The 15,735-nt window shown below is 48.9% G+C and overlaps 1 protein-coding gene across 1 annotated transcript; it reads left to right on the forward strand.

The window, feature by feature from the left end:
• Positions 1 to 1,411: 1,411 nt before the first annotated feature.
• C8H11orf52 (chromosome 8 C11orf52 homolog) lies at positions 1,412 to 15,392 on the forward strand. The gene is made up of 4 exons (XM_053269671.1): positions 1,412 to 1,835; positions 10,185 to 10,225; positions 12,419 to 12,465; positions 14,172 to 15,392. The coding sequence occupies exons 1-4, from the start codon at positions 1,780 to 1,782 to the stop codon at positions 14,421 to 14,423; spliced, it is 396 nt and encodes a 131-aa protein (XP_053125646.1). The 5' UTR covers positions 1,412 to 1,779; the 3' UTR covers positions 14,424 to 15,392.
• Positions 15,393 to 15,735: the final 343 nt, after the last annotated feature.

Genomic DNA, 15,735 nt, shown 5'->3' on the forward strand with positions numbered 1-15,735 from the left:
ATTGCTACTTTTTCAAAGGAACAAGAAGGTCTCTGTGTGCGTCTAATAGTTGTATGTCCCCCCCCCGCAACAAAAAGCAGGAATCCACATCTGTTCCAGCTGTGTGTGTTTTCTGATTCTTGGCCCTGGTCATTCTCTGGTGCCCTTTGCTAAGCAGAATTTGTCTTGGTTTGCATTTGGATGGGCGGCTGCATGTAAGCACGGTCTGCTGTAAGATTTTCTCCTGATGGGATGGGCCATAGCTCCATGACAGAGCACCTACTTGTATGCAGAAGGTCCCAGGTTCAATCCCTGCCATCCTCAGGCAGGGCTGAAAAAGACTCCTGCATGAAACCTTGAAATATAAAGGCAGCTTCCTATGTTCCTATGGAGCTGGTGTGGGGGGGAGGGGGCCTGTGTTCACTGCTCTCCCTGGTGGCCCCTCGGAGTGAGGGAGATAACGAAGAAAATAGGGAGGGGTGGAGCTGGGGGACCCTCAGGAGCTGGGGGCCCCGGGTTCTTTGAACCCATCCACTCAATGATAGCTACACTCCCGAGGGATGCTGTACTGGGGTTGGATAGGGCCAGTTGCTCTCCCTCTGGCTAAATATAAGAGAATTGCGACTTTAAAAGGTGCCTCTTTGCTCAGTTAGCAGGAGTAACTGCCGGAGGGGAGGGAAACAGTGGGCTACCCTAGACAAATTCCTGGAATACCCCACCCCCCCGTTTTAGTTCTTCTGCTGAGATACATGTAGTCTGTCTGTTTACAATCTTCAGATGCAGCCATGAGCAAAAGGCCCAATGAGGATACAGCAAGCATGCAAGTGACTGATCAGACCCCATCCCCACTGGGAAGGTCCTGGCCTGGAATGTCTCTTAATATGTGGAAGGAGTGTTTGAAAATCCCCCCTCTGCTCATTTATTTGTGTCTTCCCTGTATGTCCAGAGGTGCACCCAGGTGATTTTGGAGCCTGGACCCCCACTTCCCTGCTGGAAGTTAAGTATCATCCACCCCCACCCACCCCACACACACTTTGAAACAACTGAACTCACACGAATGTAAGGATATAAAATAGGTGTATTAATGCAAAGATGCATTAGCAGAAACATTTCAACAGGCAACTCCAGATATCCCCATCCCACCTCTTTCTTTCCCCCCTCTGGCTCTAAAGCACCTCCTGGCACAGGTCCTAATCATCCCACTGGGGACGACCACACCACTCCGGACAGGCTCAAGACGATCTGGGGGCCCAGGAGTTGGGCCCCGAAGGCCAGGGGGTAATCTTCATCACCGCCGCCGCCGCCGCCACCCCAGTGGCAGGCAAGGGGGCTTCCCGAACTTGAGACGGGCTGTAGCCGTCCCGCAACATCTGGGGACCCAAGCCGGAGAAGCAGCCCTGCCATGGGGGGACGGACTGCTGAAGAAGGGCAGAGAGCGGGCGCCGTCCCCGAGGGAAGCAGCCGGACGGACACCCCGCCAGTTGCTCACGGCAGCGGCTGCCCACTCGAGTCGGGCGCAAATGCGGAGGAGGAGACAGACAGGGAAAGCGCAGCTGCCGCCGGTCACTCTGTCCAGCAGATGGCAGCCCGCCCGGCGCGCGCGATCCTTGGGGTGGGGAGGAGAAGAAACCCGAGCCGGCCAGGCAGACACTCCCCAGGCTTGGATCTGCCGCGGGGCGGGGGGGGAGCGAACAGGGAAGCAGGAAGCGCGAGTTGCTGCTGCTGCGCTCTGGCGAGGCGCTCTCCTCCTCCTTCCCCCGAGAGCAGCGGAGGAGAGCTCGGCTTCCAGGGGACCCCGGCATGGGCAACCACCACGGCGGCTGCTGTTCAGGAGGAGGAGGAGGAGGAGGGTGCTGGTGAGTGACCACTCCGGGTCGGGAGGGTTTCTGGCCACCAGGGGAAAGTGCCCCGCTCGGGTCGGATTTGCTGCGCAGGGGCTGGGCTGCCCCCGCCGTCCTCCCGGCTTCTCCAGAGGGGGGCTGGTCTCTCCAGCCCACCTGCGAGGCTGCAGCAGCAGCAGCAGCGGGCTGCTTTCGTGGGCGAGGCGCGACTTGGGCCAGGCAGGGTCGGGGCCGCGCTGCTTTTTCTGCCCGTCGCCCAGGCGCAGGCAAGCAACAGCGCGCGGGAAAGGCACAGCCAGGTCCCCGCTTCGTCCGCTCACTTTCGCACCTGCAGGCGGCGGCCAGAGGGTAAAATCCACCCCAGAGAGCCCCGCGGAGTCGCGTTTGCTCTTGGGTCTGTCTGCCCCCGCAAGAGGGCGTGTTCTGAGCTGAATTTGAGGCAGGGGCCGCAGGGGCCGAGCCCCAATGCCTCTTAGCCCAAAGCTCTGCCCTCCGCAGAGGTATTTATTAAAGACAAGGGCGCCTCTGAGCATGTACAGAGCACTCTGCTTGCTCGGAGAGGCACTGCTACCCCAGGCAGGGGTGCACCCAAATAATTTTGCGGTCTGGACGTAAAGGCCTTTGGAGGCGCCCCCCCCATCCTGGCTGCAAGTTAAGCATCCTCCTCCTCCTCCTCTCTCTCTCTCACACACCCCGTGACACACACACTATTTTTAACACATGGGTTCTTGGGGGCACAATCGACAACTGAACCTATAAAGCAGGTCTATTTATGCAAATATGCATTAGCAGAAGCTTTTCAACAGGCAACGTGACATATTCCCAACCCACCAATCTGTTTCCCCACACCCCACCCCCCTGTCTCTAAAGCAACTGGCACAGGCCATAATAATCCCACTTGGCTGCCCAGCACAGTGTGGACCAGCAGCAAGCACACCCCCCAGGACAGATTGAGGGGCCCTGTGGCCCCCAGGGGGTGTGGAGGCTCTGGACTTTGGCCCCGAAGTCCAGGGGTGAGAGTGCCGCTGACAGGCAGTTCCAGCACTTCCTGTTAGGGAATTTGGAACAAGAGGCGTTCTGATTTCATTCATCCATTCATTAACTACTTCTCTATCTCACTTTTCCTCCAAGGAGCCCAGAGTGGTATACATGGGGTTATATTTATCCTTACAACAACCCTGTGAAGTCGGTTAGGCTGAGAGAGAAGTGACTGGCCCAGAGTCACCCAGTGAGTTTCATGGCTGAACGGGGATTTGAAGTGGGGTCTCTTCAGTCCTGGTCTTTACTCAGCCAGGTGCACCTTTTATTTATTTTTTAAAGGGGTCTGCAAACCACCACTTGGGCCTTTGAGTGCCTAAACAAGGCTTGGGACACCAGGGGCTCTCTGGCGGTGTTTCGCAGCTCAGCTTCTTCTGCCCATCTCTGAGATGCCAGCTCCTCCCTTTTTCATTCCCAACAGCACACATCTCTGATCTCTGGGGGTGAAACATCCGAGTCCCAGATGCCTAACAGCCAGAATGGCAAGGGCTTCGGTGTGTGGCAGGTGGGAATAGCTCCTGGCCCAGCAAAGCACCTTGCCTGTGTGCCTCCAAAAGGCTGCTGTGATAGAATAGTAAGAGCAAAACCAAAAAGGACAGAGTGCGAATCTTGACGTTCAGCTTTGATTCAGTGTTGACAGATGGTAACTTTAGAAGAAACTTAGCATCATCTAGTGGGGAGAAAGGAGGATTATTCCCTTGACTGATGTAAAGTTGTCTAGATGTGGGGTGGCTGTTTCGAGCTTTGATTTTGTGGTTAATGTCTGGGAAAAAAAAAAAAGAACAGCAGCTGGCATCCAGATGTAGTGACTCTAATTACTGGCTGACGTCCAGACTAAGTTACTCATGAGCAGTCCCATTGAAATTAATGGGACAAGCTAGGCATGGCTAATTTGCCGTGTCAATTTAAATGGGACTGCTTATGAGTCAGTTACTCTGGATGTCAGCCAGTGTTCTGACACCCAGAATTGTTCTCACATGACCCCCCATGTTGTTCTCACCACCAGGGATGTTTGCATTGATTCTTGAATCTTCCAGCACTAATTCAACATAGAGCTGCAACAAAGAGCGATTGATTGATTGATTGATTGATTAAGTGCTATCAAGTCGGTGTTGACTCTTAGGGACCACATAGGCATGACATTAATTGATTAGAAACCTTTAAATCGGGGCTGTACAACTTCAGCCCTCCAGCGTCTGTTGGACTACGACTCTCAATAGCCACAGCGGCTAATAGTCAGGAATGATGGGAACTGTAGCCCAACAGCAGCTGGTTGTGCTGCCCTCCTTTAAATCAGCTCAAAAGGCATTCCTGGTATCTCTCTCTCTGTGTATGTGTATGTCTGTGTGTATGTGGACTCCCAAGGTAGACCCTGCTCTACTTCAGTTGAGCAGAAATGGAAAGCCAGGTCCTCCCATGCCCACAGCCAGAAGGTTGTATTCTCCAGCTCTCAAGTGATTAAATAAAATCAACTTATAAGTAAACTTTATTTTGTAGGTGAAGCACAAGCTTAAAGGTCAAGCAGCAGCACATCCAGTTGTGCTAGGGCGTGGGTTGGAAGCCAGTGGCACTCTTTAAGCACTGGTGGCAAAAGAGGTTCCCCATCACCCAGTCCCAGTCAGTAGCCCTGCCGCTGTATTTTGCACCAGCTGCAGTTGCAGATCAATCTTCAAGTACAGGTCCCATGTAAAGTAATTGCAGTAGTCTAGCCTAGAGGTTGCCAGAGCATAGATAAATGTAGCCAAGTTATCTCTTATAAGTTACAAGGACTAGACTCCCCCAAATTAGCACAACCTCAGACTCAAATCCACACTGGTTCCCATCGCTTTTGCTACCGACCTGATCTCTCTTACTTGAAATCTACAGTGTTCTCCCTGGAGTTCTTCCTGAAGAAGAACTCCAGTTTCACGGGCCAGACAGGGCCCACACTTTTGTCTGCCTGCACAAAGAGGGCCTTCATTGCCCTCTTTTGTTGTACCTGTGCAGAGTGTTCAACTCACATGAGGGATTTTGCAAACAGGTTGCTAGCTATGTTTCTCCCCCCCCCACCCTCTGATCAAAGCCCAATTATGTGCAGTTTTTGAACTACAAACAGAGAGAAATGCCTCCCCAGTGAAGGAGAAAAGGGAGCTTCATAACTGGGTTTCACAGGAAAATACAACATCAGCATTTCTTGTGAATATATCGTCGTTGTCTGTGTCTAGCTGAAATGACAGTGCTAAGTCAGAACATGCTTTAACATTTTTAAAAATTTGTTCATTTAGGTATTTGGGAACATAGGAAGCTGCTACATACGGAGTCAGACCCTTGGTCCATCTAGCTCAGTAATGTCTACACAGACTGGCAGCAGCTTCTCCAAGGTTGAAGGCGGGAGTCTCTCTCAGCCCTCTCTTGGAGATGCTGCCAGGGAGAGAACTTGTAACCTTCTGCATGCAGGCATGCAGGTCCTTTTCCCAGAGCAGCCCCATCCCCTAAGGCTCACACATGCAGTCTCCCATTCAAATGCAAACCAGAGCAGACCCTGCTTAGCAGAGGGGACAATTCATGCTTGCTACCACAAGATTAGTTCTCCTCCCTAAAAGTGTGTGTATGTATAGATATAGATATAAGAGAGAGAGATTGATCAGGGATGACTTTTGAGTTGATGTATATGCCACTTTGTCTGGGGTAGCAACTTTCCAGAGTTGTCCTGGATGCACCAGAAACTGCCATCAGTCTTCAGCTGAGAATGGAAAGCGATCCTTGAAATTTCAATGGCTTGATATTGGAGGGTGGGGGGGTGGGATGGGGAGAAATGCAGGGCAAGCAATACAGAAAGGTGGGGCTTCCCCATCTGCCTTGCAGACTCCTGGCAGCAGCTCAGGGTCCTCCTCTCTTTCCCATCCTGCCCGAGAGCTGCACTGCGCTGTCTGCAAGCCGGCCGGTAGAGCTGCGCAGTTAATCGTGCAGCTCTACTTGATGGGTGGCCAGCCTCGAGGCAGCACGGAGAGAGAGGAGCAGACCAAACTTCCATCTCTGGAGCCTTCCCCCCCTCCCCCGCTCGTTAGGATAAGTCGCTACTGCCAGGGGCTGGTACAGCACTTTGCTAGTCGATATGCGAGAGTCTGGCATTTGTGGCAATGGCCACAAACCGGGTCTTTAAAAAGACCAGAGAACAGGGGGAAAAATTGGGAATGAAGCAGTTTGGCTGCAACATTACCTGGATTCTCTGGAATGAACGACTTGGAATTAGAATTAAGAATATTTATATTTACCGCTTTTTAACAACAGAAGTTATCCACACGGTTTACAAAGAGAAAAAGAATAAGATGATTCCCTGTCCCAGAAGCACTCACAATCCCCAAAAAGAATCACAAAATAGACACCAGCAGCAGCCACTGGAGGGATGCTGTGCTGGGGCTGGATAGGGCCTGTTGCTCTCCCTCTGCTAAATATAAGAGAAGCACCACTTTAAAAGGTGCCTCTTTGCCCAGTTAGCAGAGCGGGGAATGAATGAATAAATGAATGAATGATTGATGTCAATTACAGAGAAAATGCCTACTGTGTTGTTGTGTGTTTGTTTAATAATGATAGTAAACAATGATGATGTAGTGATGAGGCTTTTCTGGGCTGTGCCATTCCAAGCAGTAAGTAGAGCTGCATAGTTGTTGCAAAGTGTTATATATACATCTCATATGATATCATTAATAATACTGTTCTCATGTACACACACACCCATCTGATAGATGCATAGTATTTCAGGGAAGTTAGGCTGAACACTTTCCCCTGACATGCTGCTAGTTTTCCACAGATGGGGAGTAGATTTAGAAAAGAATTTAAACATACAGCTGCTCCTACTTGCTCCCTAAAGTGGTGCAGTCCAGGAGTAGCAGTACTGCTTGGTTCTACTGACGGTTTGAACACGGTACCGGAACTATGCCCAGAAATAAAGGAGAAAGGGGGGAAAGATTCTAATACATGTATTACTGTTTTGATAAGACAAAAATATAATTATCTGGCTATGCAATTATGAATGATTTGGGGTTTATAATTTTGTGCAGAAATAACTATGTTATATCCAAGTTTTATTAGACCAGGATCCAGCTTAGACAAACACCGGCCATCAGTGTTACAGGCAGGGTTAGAGAGCAGGAGGCTGTTGGTTCGAGTCCTCGCTGGTGTGTTGCCCAGACTATGGGAAATACCTATATTGGGTAGCAGCGACAGAGGAAGATGCTGAAAGGCATCATCTCACACTGGGTGGGAGATGGCAATGGTCAACCCCTCCTGTATTTTACCAAAAGACAACCACGGGACTCTGTGGTCGCCAGGAGTCAACACTGACTCGATGGCACACTTTACTTTGGAAACTAGAGCCACCTTTTGAACTGTTACTGGCCCTAAAATGGGGGTCCTACCATCACAACCGCTGGTACTATATCGGGCAGCAGCAATATAGGAAGGTGCTGAAAGGCATCATCTCATGCTGCGCGGGAGGAGGCAATGGTCAACCCCTCCTGTATTCTACTAAAGAAAACCGCAGGGCTCTGTGGGCGCCAGGAGTTGAAATCGACTTGATGGCACACTTTGCTTACCATCACAACAGTATGCTTAGTGCAATGAAATGAAGTTGGAGGTGGTGGTAAAGATGAATAGCATCCCAGCTGCAAGACTGTGCATGTGTGAGAAAGGTGGGTGGGTGTATGTGAAGAATAGGAGGGTAAGCTAGTGTCACAGAGAACATTTTGTATCTGGTCTGGAGAGGGAGCATCCACATTGCTTGAGCGCTCTCCTGTTCTTGTCCGTTCTAATTCCAGCTCATCCATCTGAGGCCGGGAGATGCCATCCATCTTCGGACAGACGAGCTGGAGATTAGCCTGCAGACAATCTCAGAATAGCCATTGCTTGCAGGCAGCTTGTTAAAATGCCCTCTGCTTGGCCAACCAATACAAGAGAAAAGCAGCTCTGAAAACTGATATGGGGCCCTTGTCTTTCTTAGGAAACAGGCCAGGGATGCCAATGATTATATTTAAAGCTGAACTGCTTTAATTGCCAGGAGTTGCACGTATACCACTCAAGTCAGGGGTTCTTAAACTTGGGTCGCCAGATGTTGGACTACAACTCCCATATTCTGGGATACACACTAGCGGGGATTCGAACCAACAGCCCCCTGCTCTCTAGGCAGGTCGCTTCCCTGCTGCACCATTAGGTGGCTCATGGGGTGAACTGACATTTAAACATACAAATACAGCATCTCTTGCCTGCGTGGGGCACTCAGGGAAAGCTTTACCACTTGATTATGCTAAATGCAGTTTGTTTTTAAAATAAAAATAAACATGAAATGTCCAAACAGGACAATAAAAACAAGTGTATTTGACTTTTTAAAAGCACAGAGAGGTCTCCAAAGTCTGGGACCTTGAAATAAAATGGAGCTACAGAAGAACTGTCTGTGTGTTTGCAGAAGAGCAGACGTTTGAGGTTATGATGGAAACACTGGCAGCAAAAGTCAGTGTGCAGTTTTGGGAAGAGGTGGGGCGGGCGGGCGGGCGGGGGTCTGTGCTGAAGAGACGATGTTGTTCGTCTCGTTCCAGGATCCGGCCAGAGTGCACTTGCTGCACAATGCTCTTGGTCAGTGTGCTAGCCCTCGGCTTCCGGGGGGAGCACCACTAGGAAAGCTGGCTGGGTTTTGCTGCAGAAGGTCACTGAGCCACTAACTGTGGCTCTCTGCCCAGCAGCTGGTCTTGGCTGTTTCCAGCCCTTTCCATGGAAAAATGACTTTTTAGGTGGGTGTCTTCACAACAAGCTTCCCGACTTCCCTGCCTCCTTCTCATTGCCCCCTCCTCCCCGCTCTGTGTTTTTCCATCTGCAGAGCAAGACAACGTTCGCCACAGAACTCTTCCATATCCCAATAGCCTTTCTGCAATGTGGTATTTTTGCCCCCCTCTATCAGGCGGTGACAGTGCTGAGTCTCGAAGCGGAAAGGGCACAAAGCAGGACTAGAATAGCCACCTTTCCCTCGTTCCCTGTAAGAGGCTTGAAATTCAACAGCTGCTGAAGTATCCCCCCATAGCAGCAGTGGCTCATCTAATGAGTGGGGGGGGGGGCTGGGGGGGCGGGTGCCAAAGGAGGCAGCTTGGGTTGCTTGCTGCTCTCTCTCATCCCCCATATCTGCGGTTAACTGCACAGCTCTACCTGACGAATGGCCAGCCTGCAGGCAGCATGGCTCTTGGGCAGGGCAGGAAAGAGAGGAGCTGAGGAAGCTGTGCCTTCTTTGGTGCCCGCCCACCCACCTCGGGCCCTTTGGCTTGTTCGAATGTGCCACAGCAACCTCAAGGTGCTGGGTCTGTAGGCTGAGAGAAGCTGCACCTGTTGAGTTGCTGCAGCTGTCAAAGGCACAGCACGGGCTTCATAGGAACGGAGGGGAAAATCTTCAAGCAGCTTAATTATATTTGTGGAATCTATTTCGTATGGGTGCAGCCCCATTAATTGACTAAACCCAGTAAGCCATTGTGTGTACATACTCTCTGATCACCGATAGGGAATATTGCGTGGCCATGGGGTTGTCAACAAAATGATGTGAGGCAGGATAAACATAACCATGTACACCGCTCTGGGCTCCTTGTAGGAAGAGTGGGATATACATGTAGAAATAAATAAAATAAACATCATACGTTTGAGAATCCAGCCCCTGCAAAAAACCTTTCCGGGATGGGGGGAAACAGAGGCATATAACTTCTGTTGGGGGGCGGGTGAGAAGAGATGCCAGCTGACCAGAAAATAGCACAATTCTGACTGACGCTTTTACTTTGGGGCTCATGGTCAGCGGTGGGGGGAGGGACTTTAATAAAAACCCTTGGCCATTTTAAAAACTATATACTTTAGGTGAAGATGCAGCATTTGAGGTGTTCTCCACACCAGGTCCTGCCCAAATATCTGGCTGCTCCTCTCAGTCCTGCCAAAAAACACTGGGATCATCTGTCCCCAACCATTGGCTCTGCCCCAGATCCACCAAATGTCATTGGGCTCCACCCCAGAGCCTGCCCACCCTAGGTGGCTAGCTCCACCCACAGATCTACCCAAACACACTAGGCTACCTCTGAACAATCGTAAATTGATATAAGCAGGCTTATTACTAAGTAAAGATTCAGGACACAACCCACCACAAAGCTCTCCTGTGCAAACCCCATGGATTGTGTCCTTTGACTGTAGGCATTCAAAACAGGGCCTGCCCCACCTTGTTGGTACACAGTTGGTGCTGGTAAAAAAGCATTGCATTCATGGATTAAGGGCAATTACAAGATCCAAATCCTCTGAAGTTCATGTCCCTCTCTGTCTTCTTTATTTCAGGAACTGCCTTTCACCCGCTAAGAGGAAAAAAGAAAAACCAGGTAATGACTTTTGCCCCACGTTTTTGGAGGGCAGGGCCGGAAGGGAGGCACAGAGCTCTGACTTGGGGCAGCCTGGAGCACAGCTTCTTTGCCAGACATTTGGAGCTTTATCCTGCAACATGGCTTTCCCCCTTGAGTCCCAACCCTGCCTTGTGATGCTCACCTAGTGAATAGAGGGACATAGGCAGCCGCCTTATACCGAGTCAGGCCTTTGGTCCATCTAGCTCAGTATTGTCTGCAGTGACTGGCAGTGGCTTTCCAGGGAAGGTAAAGAGACCCACATATTTACCCACTAGAGACAAAATGCATATCTGCCCACTGATCCGCCCAGAGATTTATGTTCTAGTGTGTCTGGGAAGGGAACTGAGTTCTGAAGAATGACAATCCTAGCAACTCCACTAGCCCAGTTTTAACAAGGCATCCCTCAAAAGCAAGAAATGAACAAGATGGGGAAAGTGATTTAGAAATCTGAAAACAGAGGCGGTCCATGATAAATTGGGATAGTTGGAACATGACTACAGATCAGGAGAATTACAACTGCACTGGACCTATCACCATGGGAATGAAGATTAATTCGGACTGTCTGCTTAGAGCTGAAAACTTTTCTCTAAAAACAAGCAAGCAGGAGCCAAGAGCAATAAATGGAGCAGCTACCTGCCCAGTGCGGCCGTAGCCTTGCAAAACATGTTCACTGACACACAGCTGAGGACAAAGTTGGTAGAGAAATAAACAGAATGTTCCCGGGGTTTGTTGGAGGGCTTGAAAGGAAAACTCTGTCCTAGCGTTCCTACTGCAGGGCGTTGCCATGACCGCTGGTGATGAGGGGGGGAGGGCCAAAGCACACCAAAGCTGCCTGTGAAGCTTCCCTGCCAAAGTAGCAGATCCCTGCTTTCTCTAGGGAGGGAGTCACACGTCCACCCTTGCTCTTTACTGGGTTAAAGATTTGCAAAGGTCACATGCGAGGGAGTTGAAACTGGACATGGGACCACTTCAGCATTCAAAGAATGGAATAATAACCAAGAGTTTAAATGTGCACAAAACCTTAACAGGCAGGTTTAAAGCAGGAAATGGACTGGGTCTTTTTAGCACCCCTTCAACAGCTGTGTGGGGTGGGCAGGATGTATTTGATCTGACATGAGATCACAGCACAAGAGGTTAACACTTTCCTCCTTTGCTGCAAAATTGCTTCTTTTGAAGCATCTATTTGCCCCAGAAGCAACTATTTCTGCTATTTGAACTGATCCTGTGACCAGTGTGAGCAGTCTTGGCTGAGACCTTTGCAAATCTTTAACCCAACAAAGAGGAATGGTGAATTCCTCAAGAAACCATAGATGTGTAGTTTGGCCTTGAGGAGTCAAGTACTGTTACTAGTAACCCCACATTATGCAATCAACTGCACATTATGCAAACAACATCATTTACATATATGCTCTTAACTGCCATGTGTTTTACATGCTCATTCAGAAGTAAACCCCACTGGTTTCAATAGGATGTATTCCATTGTAAGTGTGCCTAGGAATCTCCTGTCCTGTTGGGCATTTTAAATATTGACATTGACTGTTTTTAGTCAACATTGACAGTTTTTTGGCTACCATTTACCTCTAACAAACAATATAGGATTTGGATTTGGGAAATGTTTGTTTCATTGGGTATATAGAGGAAGAAGGACCTGGGGTCCAAAAGGTACCAGTATATGTGAATGAAAAAATGTTTCTTTAGGAAACCTATAGAGAATTTACAGTGCCCACATGTTTTCAGAGGTTTATAAGAACTGAAACTCATGCTGGACACTCTCTCTCTCTCTCTCTCTCTCTCTCTCTGTAAAGGAAACTTTCACTATTAACATTTCTCAGGAGTCACCATATCTTCTGTAATTATAATGTCTTTATGGTTTTTAAATTTATTTATATATATATATTCCACTCTTCCTCTGAGGAGCCCAGAGCAACGTGCATGGTCATGTTTATCCTCACAACAACCCTGTGTGGCAGGTTAGGCAGAGAGATAAATGACTTTGGGCCCAAAGTCACCCAGTGAATTTCATGGCTGAATGGGGACTTGAACTCAGTTCTCCCTGGTCCTAGTCCAACACTCTAACTACTACACCACACTGGCTTTCAGTTTCCAGTTTTTAGGTTTCCTGATATTAACCGGCTATGTTCCTCCCCTGATTATCAGCTCTTTCTTTTGCAGGCTCAAGAACCAGTAAGCCAACTGCACAGCACCCAGAGAGCAAGAAGGTAAACTTCCTCCCCAAATACTTTTTTGATAATTGATAGTTTTCAGCATTTATGGCCACAGCATTCACTGAAGCTATTCTCACAACCAGGCGGAATCTGGATAAGCTGAGCCTAGCCCGATTGCTCTTGGTCGTCTGCTGCCACGAGAGCTGTGCGGCTCCCGGCAACAAACTGCCAGAAGTACCTCTCCCCTTAAACGAGGTTAGCGGAGGGAATGAGGAGACGAGGAGACCCCCGCTGGGAGGCTAAAACAATCCTCCTGGCCCTGGGGGTCTCTCCGGAATGCCCTGCACACTCTCATGGGGCATCCTGGAACTTCCAGGGGCTGGCTGCCACGCTGCCGTGACAGAGCCGGCAATCATGTGGGCAGCTGACCCGGCCTCCGAGGGACAGCTCCCTGCCCGTGTGTGGGGAGAGCGGGCTAAACACTAACCTAAATGGCATTTCACCAATTGTGTGAAGCACCTCACTCAATGCCATGTAAGCAGGTTGTTATTGCCTTGAGTTTTAAGACAAACTTTACACCTTCCCTCTCAGCCCTAATTCACACATGCAAGTGGCCACTTAAACTTCAGCCCTACAGGTGCTTGTATATTGTTATTATTATTATTATTATTATTATATTATCCCGCTCTTCCTCCAAGGAGTCCAGAGCGGTGTACTAAATGCTTAAGTTTCTCCTCACAACTACCCTGTGAAGTAGGTTAGGCTGAGAGAGAAGTGACTGGCCCAGAGTCACCCAGCAAGTCTCGTGGCTGAATGGGGATTTGAACTCAGGTCTCCCCGGTCCTAGTCCTGCACTCTGACCACTACACCACCCTGGCTCCCTATAAGCAGTACAGCAAGGAGGGTGAGTGATGTTCCAGGGTAGGACATCCAACCTGGTTTGCAGTGGGAGGAGAACTACCACAATTCATGTGGTAGCAAGCATGAATTGTCCCCTTTGCTAAGCATGGTCCATCCTGGTTTGCATTTGAATGGGAGACTACCCCTGCTAACTTGGCAAAGAGGCACCTTTTAACATGGTGATTCTCTTTTATTTAGCAGGGGGAGAGTAACTGGCCCTATCCACCCCCAGCACAGGACCTCCAGTGACTGTTGCTGGTGTCTATGTTTCTTTTTAGATTGTGAACTCTTTGGGGACAGGGATCCATTTTATTTATTTATTATTTCTCTGTGTAAATTTCCCTGAGCCATTTTTGGAAGGGCAGTATAGAAATAGAATATAAATCAATCAATCAATCAATCAATCAATCCGTGAGCACTGTAAGATATTCCCCTTAGGGGATGGGGCTGCTCTGGGAAGAGCACCTGCATGCTTGCATGCAGAAGGTTCCAAGTTCCCTCTCTGGCATCTCCGAGATAGGGCTAGGAGAGATTCTTGCCTGCAATCTTGGAGAAGCCGCTGCCAGTCTGTGTAGACAATACTGAGCTTGACGGACCTATGGTCTGACTCAGTATATGGCCACTTCCTAGGTTCCTATGTAATGCTGTGGGACCTTTTAAGTTTGACATAGCTCAGGGCCTCAGTATGTCAGAATCTTGCCCTGGTAGACCCCGCTGGCATGCATCCTCCAAGCTCACAGGGTGTTTCCATATGTGAATGGATAAAAGGTGAAGGGCATTTGGAGTTTCTGCCTCATGCACCCAAATGTCTTGGGCTTGTCTTGGTTTATGTAGATTTATCTGCCTTTCTCTCTTCAAAGGGATTTGATGTCACTCCAGTTTATGATGATGTGTCGGACTTCCCAGTCTATGCCACTGTGAGCAAACCCAAGCACCTGAAATGTGATGACAGCAATGTGCATTATGCAGACATTCAGGTCTTCACCAAAGTCCGAGAGCGCTCCACTGAAGAGGTGAAGAGCCTGCAGACCCACAATGCCACAGAATACGCCACCCTCAACTTCCCCCGGGCCACATTGAAATATGACAACAAAAATGGAACCCTAGTATAAGAGCAGAAAGCCCTCTTGCCATCTTTCAACAGAAGTATTATGGGATGCTGCAGATTTCATAGTCTATGTCCGGATTTTCAGTTCTCTCAGCCTGGAAACACTTACTTTCCCTTTCAACTGCATCTGGTTTGGATTGTTGTGATGGGAGCAGAGGCTTTCCCTTGGGTGTGCCATGAAAATGACCCTAGCAAGGGATGTTTCTAAGATTAATGGAATGTCTTCTGTGTGTCCTTTTACAACATAGAGATGCCACAGGAAAAGTAAATTGCATGGTGTGACTTGGTTTAAACCTGCAGCGAAGAACATAGACATTTTTGAGAATATTTGTCCTTCAAATCAAGAATTGCTGGATTTCATTACTACCTTCAGGATATTTTCTATGAAACTATAGCTGGAGAGTGTGTTGACAACATAGCATGAAAGTGACTGAACTTTTATAAGTAAACAGGTACTAACACAATGTAAATACAGTCCTATAAAATACAGAGAGCCCCTGGTGGCGCAGTGGTAAAACTGCCGCCCTGTAACCAGAAGGTTGCAAGTTCGATCCTGACCAGGGGCTCAAGGTTGACTCAGCCTTCCATCTTTCCGAGGTCGGTAAAATGAGTACCCAGAATGTTGGGGGCAATATGCTAAATCATTGTAAACCGCTTAGAGAGCTCCAGCTATAGAGCGGTATATAAATGTAAGTGCTATTGCTATTGCTATAAGACATTGTGAGTTCTTTCATTTATTAACTCTGCCATAAAATCCCATTCATAACAGGAGGCTTATTCCTGTGAGAAAGGGATGCATGGGCAAGGGAATTTATTGGTAGGAAATTGGTATCTTCTGTGTAGAAGGCATCAGTATATTTTGTGCAGTGTAAGAAGTGGATGAGACTGTGTTGGCAACATAGCTATCACCACCACCTATGGAAAAATGGTTTTACATTTTCTATGATATAAGCTCCTATGCATATACCCTAAACATTTTGTCCAGGGTTCTGACTTCCTACTCTGCCTATTGCCAGGTCAGTACAAGGCCCACTCATGTTCAAACCTGCCCTCAATTGCTGCATTTCATGAGACAGCTGCCCTGTGGTTAGTGTGACACCAACATGGGTGGAAGATGCACTGAAATAACAGTACAAGCAAGTTTGCCAGCAGGCCTATGTTCAGAGGGTCAGGTGGCTTTTGCGTGAAAAGTGGAAGCACCTTGAGGTAGAAGCGATTCTTGTAAGAGCACGGAGTGAAGAGCAGGGATTGGGAAGCAGAGGCCATGGAGGAGAAAGGTTGAGCAGCTGATTGGACCAGCAGATTGAGTGGTGGTG

The sequence above is a fragment of the Hemicordylus capensis genome, chromosome 8, assembly GCF_027244095.1.
Source record: "Hemicordylus capensis ecotype Gifberg chromosome 8, rHemCap1.1.pri, whole genome shotgun sequence".
NCBI classification, from domain to species: domain Eukaryota; kingdom Metazoa; phylum Chordata; class Lepidosauria; order Squamata; family Cordylidae; genus Hemicordylus; species Hemicordylus capensis.

Coding starts and splice junctions, on each gene's coding strand:
- C8H11orf52 (XM_053269671.1), top strand. CDS start 1,780: ATGGGCAACCACCACGGCGGCTGCTGTTCAGGAGGAGGAGGAGGAGGA. Junction 1,836..10,184: donor GGAGGAGGAGGAGGGTGCTG/GTGAGTGACCAC, acceptor TCTTTATTTCAG/GAACTGCCTTTCACCCGCTA. Junction 10,226..12,418: donor GAGGAAAAAAGAAAAACCAG/GTAATGACTTTT, acceptor TTTCTTTTGCAG/GCTCAAGAACCAGTAAGCCA.